The following is a 10,207-nucleotide window of genomic DNA, read 5'->3' on the forward strand; positions in this document are numbered from 1 at the left end:
AAAAATTCGGGGGTAATGATGAAACTTTTCATGGAACTACTGGTCAAAGAGCTTCATCATTACTCCAATCTGCAACCAAAATTCATATACTAAATTATATAGTACATATCAATAAAAATAAACCGAAAAAAGAAAAGCACAGCAAACCAGAACATGCAGCAGCCTCGATAAAACGCCATGGAAGCAATATATTGGGGGGAATGAAGCCTGGTCCGACGACGCCAAATAAGCTGAATCCGTATATTGTTATCCACCATTCAGATGCTAGATCTATGAGAGAATACGTAAAATTAATGGATCAACAAGCAGTGTCCTCGAGCCAGACAACATTCCCCTCAAAACAAAAAGCTCCCCTCCATTTGTAACATGAGACTAAAATAATAAACTCCACAAAAATTCCACTCGAGACTCCCTTTATCCCCCAAGAGTCTCGGCTAGCTTCAAGGGGGATGAGATGAGAAATCCAGAGAGAAAGGGAAAGGCGATGATGAGGAGAATGATAGGGTAATGAAATGGGATTGTGGGGGGGGTTTATATGAAGAGTAAAATGAGTGAGAAATGGAAGCCAACGTTGAAAAAGACAAAAACATTTGTGCAGACTCGACCCTACAAGCTGGTTTTCCCACTTCCAGAAATGACCACGACTCCATGCAACCCGCTTTTTTTGGTCTAATCTTACAAGTATTTGTGTGTTGTGTGTATAATACATGTATTTGGAATTCTGGACTTCATATTTCCACCGTTGGATTTGCCTTTATTTTGATGATGTTAGCACCTCGTACATGGATTGAATGAAAGTTTAAAAAAAAATTAAAAAAAAAAAAAAAACTCTCACCATTAGATTTTGGGTGTGATGAAGGATGGTGTCATCACTCGCCAGACATAAACTACTGTAACTGCACTCTGTAGCCTAGATACGATGACCCATTATGGACCGTAGGATCACTTTACATTGTACTATGATGCTAAACAAACAAAATAAGATTGTAATGATGATATAAATAATTGAGTGAAAAAGGAATCAAAAGTAAAGAGGTGAGAAGTGAGTCAGAGGAGTGGTTGAGTTATTGAGCTGCCCGATAATAGCAAGCCACATTTAATATTTATCCCTTTTTTTTTTAATTTTTCGTTTTTTGGAGTCATATGAATAAATATTATACAAAAATTTGAAAATTTGAAATTAGGTTAATAAATTATTGACAACTTATTTTTTTTAAAAAAAAAACTTTTGTTTTTCATGAAAAAGCAACCCTCGTCTGGCGGGTCACTTTTAGGGAAGGCGAGGAATTCGAGGCGATGACCGACAGATAGGGTTAGGGGTCCACGCTTTCCTTTTCACTTCACATTTTTACCCCCTCGTCCCAATTCCTCGGCGACTATTGGGTTAGGTCAATATGACTACGTTCTCACTTTATTTATTTGTTTATTTTTATAAAACTGAAATTGGCACTTAATCTTATGGCCTCTAATGAAATTAACTTCTTCTTTTTTTTGTCTTCGTCGTCAATGATTAAAATGGACACCAACATTGTTTGTATTATTTAAAACTTCATGAACTATTATGCTGTTAATTAGTTGCATGTGAGAGTGAATTATAGGCATTGCTTTAATTTAGTAAGCTGACTGTATATATATATCTTTATTAGGAGGACCCAACACCTTTGAATCTAGGTAATTCCACAAAATAAAAAGGAACCTGTACATTTTCAATTCGGGTAGGCAGTTAGTCTCTTTCAAAATTCCCTCAATTTGCATGAATTAAGGGAATCCAAAAGCCGTCTTTGAGTTGGTTCATTGAAATTAACGCATGAAATTGGTTTAAGTTCATGCAACTCTCCAATTTATGTCTTAAAAAGATTTTGGGGGAGTATCAAATATCAACTATCAAGCAGATTTTTTATTATTTTTAACAGCTGCTGCGCTGGAAATAAGTGTACTGTAGCCAAAGAAATTTAAAGAATAACCCATCAATTGTATTTTATGGGTGCCAAATATGTTTCCCCCATATTTAAATCTTATACTGAAAATCAAAGATAACCACTGCTGTGAATGAAATTTGGATTGTAAAATCTTATCAGACATCTTTTTTAGAAATAGAATCACAAAGGAGACTATGGTTATTTGTTGTCATTTACATTGCATCACAACTTGAATTTTAATCCAAATTTCCATCCCCTTTTATCGTGCAATAATATACATACATACATACATACATATATGTATATATAAAATATATGTATGCTATTATTATTAATAATATTATTCTATTGATAATTAAAAAAAGATTTCTACTTTTACATGCTCCACGTGATCCAAAATTTATTCAAATAATCAATCAGATCAACTAAAGTAGACAAGGGAATTCAATTATTTGTTAAAGTGAAGCAAATTTGAGGCCAATTATCAATAAGTAGAAACGAAGGTGGTGGACTTTTGATCTAATAATTAGTTTTTTGCCATAATAATGTTACTCGAAAAACTTTCAAGAAAGAAGGTTCCATATAAAACTAACTCACACAGGAATCACATAAGTCTTAATCTTAATGACAGTTAATTAGTGCATCAGAGAGAATCGGCGAAAATTGTGCAAGCCACATTCCAATTAAACACACATCGATCGATATGCTCTTGTTTTTATCTAAAGCGGGGTACCCGCAAGATGTGCTGCTGCCGCCAACGCTATAACTAGAAGCCTCGCGCCCTCACCCAGCAAATTAGCGAAGCCCCAAGGCTCGCCTCCACCAATTCTCTCTCTCTCTCTCTCTCTATTCGCTGTACTGTACTGTTCTGTACATCAGAGTGACAAACGGAGAGGACGACACTGGCTCCAGATTTCAACGCTTTTAAAAGTTCTTGAAAATTGTGTCTGTTGAGAGAGAAATGCTCGATAGAAACAACACGTAAATGTCAAATCCCACATCTCCAACCCAGGTTGTCGACTCCCTCGATTTTATTACTATAATAACAATAAATACCCATTTCCATTCTTGCATAATAAAATATAATATAATAATACATAATGTTTCGAAATATGTATAGTAAAAAAGGCAGTATATTTTCGCGTTGCAGTATTTTCTGTATGGCATAAGTAGTAGTTTGGTTCCTTCCAACACCCCCTGAACCTGGATGCATAATGTTTCACTGTTATCTAAATGCATGGTCACGTGCTCTCTCTCTCTCTCTCTCTCTCTTTCTATATATATATATATATATATATATATATATATATATGTGTGTGTGTGTGTTTAGATGTTAAGGATCTTAATTCATGTGGTATTTGAGAATAAAGAGATAAATAATTTATTTTTATTGTTTAATAAATGAATGATATATAATATTAAAATTGAAGTTAAGACTTAATTATTATAATCCTAACTATTATTTTAATTTAATTTGAAAGCATTGAGAAATTAAGACTTATGATATAAAAGAATTTTTAAAAAAAAGAAAAAGGAAAAAGAAGAAGAAAGAGGAGTTGTTGAAAAGCAATAAAAGGTTGAGAAAACTTTAGAGATAGCTTTTTGCCACCCAAGTCAATTTGGTGTCCGGATCGAGAAGGAGAGAGAGAGAGAGATTACTCTGTAAAGCAAAAACAATCGTACAAAATAAAGACAAAGCTTACGTGGGTCGGGTTCTGCTTGTGGTGTTGTTGAGTCAAAAAGAAAATTAAAATTTTTAAGTAAATCAAGAATTTTTTTTTTTTTTGTTTTCACACACAACCCCATAATGTTTGACAACTTTAAATGAACTTTGATTAAGATGGGAATTTGGAATTTGTAATCGGGTATTTAACGCTCAGATTTGCAGCTCTGTAGGGTGTAGCATTGTAATTAGTGATAAGTACCAGTTGTTACAATTGGTCTTCTCTCTTTGTTTCTTTGCTCTTTCTATTTATTTCTTGTCCTTTCCCTTGTGTCCAACTCATCCTTCTATTCAAACTGGTCATAAATATATTTTTAGCGTTCTTGTACCGGTACGTTTTCCACAAGGCGCGCAGGATATGAACTTCAAAGCTATTTGTCTAATCCTCCTCACTTACTCTGTACATGGAGCGTCTCATATATGCATGGGCATGCGCCGAATGGCATTAGTCTTGCCCTTTTTTCTTCTTCTTCATTTTATTTTTTTATTTTTTATTTTTTATTTTTTATTTTTAATGAAAGGGTAGATCAGCCTAGCTATTTAAAGTTGAATCTTGTTCCAAAGTAAAACAAAGCTTCAGTCTTCAATCACCAGTTTCCTAGCATACAAATACAATAGGTAGCTCTAGATGGTAACTTTTGCGGTTCTCAAGGCTTCTAAGAGGCTGCACTCAGCACCCTTGCCTCTTGGGGTGTCATTTCACGAGAGAGAGCGCTAGCCTTGTAGGTCACTATTTTGTTAACCCTTTTGATGGGGAATTGCCGTAGGGTAACAACTTTTTAACACAATTCACATGCCTTTCAACTCTCGGGCATGCTATAGTTTTTGACCGATTCTCCACTCTCAAAGAATGGGATGTGTAATTCATAAGAAATGTTAATTAAACGTGACACAACGTTGATTGGAAATTACAATAACATGTTTACGATTAAATTTAACTCGGTTGACACACATATACAAAAATCTTATGTCCAATAGTAACACACAGATGGATTTTAGGTTTAATATGGGATCTGTATTAAATACAAGCATAAAATCAATCTATGTGTGAATTGGAAGTCATTAAAAGATAAGATGGTGTAGATTACCCTTAAATTTAACTTGCACTACGCACTACCGCCGACGTTTCGTGCCGTGAAATTTGCACTTAGGTGTACTAGTATTATTATCATTATAATTCTGTATGACCTTTAACGTGCAAAATGGATACCCTTCCGTTGCAAGAGTTTGATTTGGGCCAAAATCAGTGTCCAGACATTCAGGCTTGACCCACTGTATATAGTTTAAAAGAAAGCCGAGTAATGCTGATAAAACCCCTTCATTGTCCTCTAAACACCCCTTTTTATTTTGGCAATTATTTTTAAGGGCAATCATATAATTCTACTTAAAACTCATCTACTGATTCTTTTTTTTTTTTTTTTTTTTCCTTTCCAATCATCTACTGATTCTTTGTCTTCTATCCTACCATTTTATTATTTATTTTCTCTACAAACTCTTTCAACGAATCAACATATCATTTGTCCTTAAGGGCTAGTTGAATGGGTTTCAACAAATCAACATGCTATTTTCTTTACTTTTATATGTTTGTGACTGCTCATCTATCCGATCATTCTGGAGAAATATTCTTTTATTTCTTTTCTTTTCCTAACAAATTCATTATGATCACGTTGGTTTGAGCCAAAAAAGAAAAAGAAAAAGAAAAAGAAACCTTTAAATCAATTGTTTTAGGAGTGAGAAAATTAAAAAAAGAAAAACACAGTAAATGGGATTTGATAATGATAAGAAAAGTGTATTTATAATATTCAAACAACCATAATTGAAAATGGAGTTTCATAAGGATTTTGAAAAGATGTAAGAAGCTTCAGCGAAACAAGTGTGACCACCGAAGTGTCCAGGGTTTGCCCAGTGTGCATTCAGCGGGGACATACTTCGGCCCACGGTACGACGTGCAAAAAGAAAAACTCATGATTATCCGATGGGGTTAGTAAAATGATTTTGAGAATTTTAAGGAAGAATTAATTATTAATATTAATATCCGGATGGTGTAGTAGTAGTATTTTCATTCTTGAGTACAAACAAGGCCTCTACTATCTTGATCCTTGAACTCAAAGCGACCATATTCCCAATTCCATGTGATGACTGCGACAGCAATTCGATCCATTACCTGACCTGCCAGTTCCCACATACGTAGTCATTCGACACGGTCAACTCCGTCCCAATCCCACTCACCTCACGCCATCTCGCCACTTCACGGGTCCTTTGCCTCTCTCTCAAACCATGTGATGTGTCCTCTCCTTCACCATTTAACGACACTCCAGCGTTTAAGATAGGTTCATTCGCGATTGCCTCTCGCTGTAGCTTCACTTACCCACACGACGCAATTTTATGTGCGCTCATCTCCTCAAAAAAAAAAAAACCTTTGCCTAATACAAATAAAACCGATGTCTGTGTCATACGTCCTCGTTACTTTAATATGATCACACTTTTTTTTTTCCCCTCTTTACTCTGTAATTATGACATAAGTCCGCTCTTTCCCACAATAATATCAGGTACTTCTGATGAATTAAAAGTGTCCAATCTGGACCGTCCAACTGTTGGCTTGACCCGGTCTTATGAAACCCAAGACATCAGTTCCCATTCCTTTTGATCTTGGATGTATTCCTTATTGTTAAAATAAACTCGTGGGGTAGCCTAAATGTTAACTGATGATTGGAGGTTGATAATTAACATCAATTTAACATCACTCTCCCCTTCAAATTAAATTCACTTTTTTTAAAATTAGAGAGAGCAAAATTTTTATACTTTTTGAAAATTAGATAAGATTAGAAAGTCGAGAAGGGTGAGAAAGGGTCTCTCGTGGAAGGCTGCAACCCCACGTGGCAGAAAGTCAGAGATTGCCAAAAAGCACAATAAGACAGAAGACATCTCTACTTGAAAAAACTTGTCCCACCGAGACGACTCTCCACGGGCTACGATATTCATCGTAGTTCCGACACGTGTCCCTTATAATAAACCGATCGGTACACGCAGAAGGCAGAACCAAGAGTTTCCTGACACATCATCTGCCACCCACCTAAAACTCAGTAGAAAAAGACGACGTAATGAGATTCTGAGTTCGGACCGGGGGCAGGTGGCAGTATATCATTGGTTGACGTGTGATGGGTGATAGATCTCTGTCGCGGGGCAAATATTTTTAATTGACTGAAAAATATTAATTCTTGGTAATATCCTATTCCATGTCTTTAATGTATTAAAAAAGAGAGAGAGGGAAAGAAATAATTTTTAATTCGTTTTCCGTGGGGAAAACAAAGTTGGGTGCGTTCCGACCCTGGGCTGTGATGGTGACTCAGCCTAACGACCCTCCATGGCTCAAAGCTCACAGTGAAGTCAGAGCTCAGTAGCTTTCGCATTAGCCTTTAGCCAAAGGCCGTGTAGCTCAGGCCTTGCGTAGAATTCGGCAACAATATTTTGGGGTAATTTTTAAAAATCTCCCTGAGATATGGATTTGTTGCAAGTAGATGGCGAGAATTGATTTATTTGTAAAAAATTCCCTACCGTCAGTTAAGTTTAACATTAACCGTTAGTTGACCGTGTAAAGATAATATTACCCTCAACAATAGTTTGTAAACAAAAATAACTATAAAAAAAACCAAAATGATTGGTGCAAAAAGCACAAATCCTATTTTTTGATAATTTTATCCTTGTCAATTCTAAAAATTTACAATATCATAGGTAAAGATTATAACTATTTCATTTTTAAATTTTAAATTTTATCTTTCTTGTAGGAATTTTAAGGAAATATCTATAATTTAAAGAGGATTTTTTTAATTTTTTAATTTTAATTTTTTATAAGAACTTTAAGAAAATATCAATAATTTAAAAAGTGTAAAATAGCTAATAATTTTGGTTTTTTTTTTAGTTATTTTCGTTTATAAACTATTGTTAAGGGTAATATTGTCTTTGCACGGTCAATTAACAGTCAATGTTAAACTTAATTGACGGTAAGGAATTTTTTACAAATAAATTAATTCTCGCCATCTACTTGCAACAAGCCCAAACCTGAGAGGAGGTTTTTAAAAATTACCCCAATATTTTGTTAGGCTTATTAATGACGATAATGACTGTGAATCTGTGATTTACCGTCAGCTTGTCCTAAATCTTAACTGTTCGGTTGAGTGCGCGAAAATTCAGCGCGTTACTCATCTTCTGGCAGAAGCCGTTGACCTCCTCATAATAATGATATTAAAAAATTAAATCAAATTAGTTTTGGGGGAAAATAAATAAAACTATTAGATGATATCAACCGGAGCTCTTAACCACCTAGATCATTAGCCAGCGTCGGAAACTCTTCCAATGAGTTGGGAGTGTCCGTATAAGGCGGATTCGAGCTTGTTTTTTTTTTCTTCAATTTTTTTCGCTTGAATCTTCTTTATAAGATAATGGTCATTTGTAAAAACCATTTTCTGTTGGTTTACAGAATTAATTAAGGGCTTATATTTTCTAATAATTTAAAACCACATCTTACATTAATTGTAATTATAGTACAGACATAGCACATGACATGGAGGATATACCGAGGTGGGAGGGCAACGACTGTTCAGTTTAAGAAAGGAAATGAAGCGTTTAGGACATCAGAATTCAGAATTGGCCAAGCATTTGCAAAATTTCTACCTCACGAAAATCACAAAAAAATGATCACAACACAAGTCCAATGAGGCAGGATATGAATTTTTTAAAGCATATCAATGGAAAACGAGGCAAAGTATTTATTAATAAATATAATATTAGCAAAGAAAGATTAATGGCAGAACGTGATTCACGCAGCCGACACTCTCTAGGGCTTAGGACAAAGCGAAGGTGAAGCTGTGACGATGACAATGTAGATTTTAATATGGTTTATTATAAGAAAATATATAATTAAGGATAAAATATGGCGCCATCTTTTCATGAAATGAAGTGTATAAGCAGGCCACGCAAGCTCGTGAAGAAACGGCTTGGACCCGATGCTGGCGCATTTCATTTGAGTTTTGACATTGAATTTATCAAGTAATACAGAAAAAAGAAAAAAAAATTATATTCATAATTAATTAATTAATTAAAATTTTGTGAAAAATGGGCCAGGCACTAGAGGAGAAATAGCATACGTTATCAGGTTGGATATAAATGGAAAGTGAGAAACTCAGCCCCCCCCGTCAGTCTTAGAAACAAAACCGTGATATGCACACAATAAGCAAATATAATTAAAACATGCACAGAGCACTTGACACAGCTTAAACATCCCCCAAAAACACAGCCCCCTCTTTGAATGATTTTTTTTTAAAATTAGAATATACAAAAATTATCTAGTCACCAGCACAAATTCCGACTAAAGATGTTAGATGGGGGCGAATATTCTCCGGCGGCTGAGCCATACAGCTGCATGAACGAGATCACAACAACAACGACAACCAGAAAGAAGAAGTGCAAGAACAAGAGGAGGTTCAGTGATGAACAGATCAGATCATTGGAACTCATGTTTGAAAACGAAACTAGACTCGAGCCTCGAAAGAAGCTGCAGTTGGCTAAAGAACTTGGGTTGCAGCCTCGTCAGGTTGCAATATGGTTTCAGAATAAGAGAGCTAGATGGAAGTCGAAGCAGCTTGAACGAGACTACAACATACTTCAAGCCAATTTCAATAACCTTGCTTCAAGGTTCGAAGCTCTGAAGAAAGAAAAACAAGCCTTGGTTATTCAGGTACTAATTTAATTATATATGTCGGTACTCGGTTTCTTGGTACACCAACTTAATTAATTGATACCAGGGGATGTCGATCTAATGAAAATGCTAATTCAAAATATATGTATTTGACAGTTGCAAAAGACGAATGAGTTGTTGCAAAATAAGCCACGACGGGAGGATCAGAGTCCGAGTGAGAGGCAGTGTTGCGGTCAAGTTGAAGGTGTAAACAGCATGGAGAGCGAATTGGACAATGGAGACAGGGACACCAACAAGTGTGAATCAGAAGTGAAGCCAAGCTTGTCAGCAGAACTGAGGCTAGGTGTTTTGTCAGATGATGATAGCAGTATTAAGACAGAGTATTTTGGACTCCATGAAGATGAGCCTAATCTTATGACTATGGTGGAACCTGCAGAGAGTTCCATGACTTCACCAGAAGATTGGGGCAATTTTGAGTCAGATGGTCTCTTCGATCAATCTAGTAGTGAATATCAGTGGTGGGACTTCTGGTCATGAATCATCCACCAAAGGCATTTGTTTTAGCTTATTAAGAAGAGAAATCTCAGTGAACCATGATGAGGTGGAGGAATTATTTTGCGGACCATTAATTGAATCTCTATCAGTTTTTGGTGCCATTGCAAAAGCTGTCAATGAGTCAACAACAACCCCACTTCACAAAATCTGCTACATATGCAGTTGCTGTAATAACTGGTTTGGGCCAGGAATGAGATGATTTGACTAGTTTAGAGAAGCATTTAGTAGGATTGTGTGTAGTTAAGTTATAGCTAGCTAGGAAGAGCCTTCAAAGAGCCGGATTGAAGGGCTTAAATTAGAAAAACATCCGCTTTT

At 35.6% G+C, this 10,207-nt stretch overlaps 1 protein-coding gene across 1 annotated transcript; it reads left to right on the forward strand.

Moving 5' to 3' along the window:
• Positions 1-8,810: 8,810 nt before the first annotated feature.
• LOC18047053 (homeobox-leucine zipper protein ATHB-7) lies at positions 8,811-10,104 on the forward strand. The gene is made up of 2 exons (XM_006444707.2): positions 8,811-9,376; positions 9,494-10,104. The coding sequence occupies exons 1-2, from the start codon at positions 9,014-9,016 to the stop codon at positions 9,872-9,874; spliced, it is 744 nt and encodes a 247-aa protein (XP_006444770.1). The 5' UTR covers positions 8,811-9,013; the 3' UTR covers positions 9,875-10,104.
• Positions 10,105-10,207: the final 103 nt, after the last annotated feature.

This window comes from Citrus clementina, unplaced genomic scaffold (assembly GCF_000493195.1).
Source record: "Citrus clementina cultivar Clemenules unplaced genomic scaffold, Citrus_clementina_v1.0 scaffold_3, whole genome shotgun sequence".
In the NCBI taxonomy this organism is placed as follows: Eukaryota; Viridiplantae; Streptophyta; class Magnoliopsida; order Sapindales; family Rutaceae; genus Citrus; species Citrus x clementina.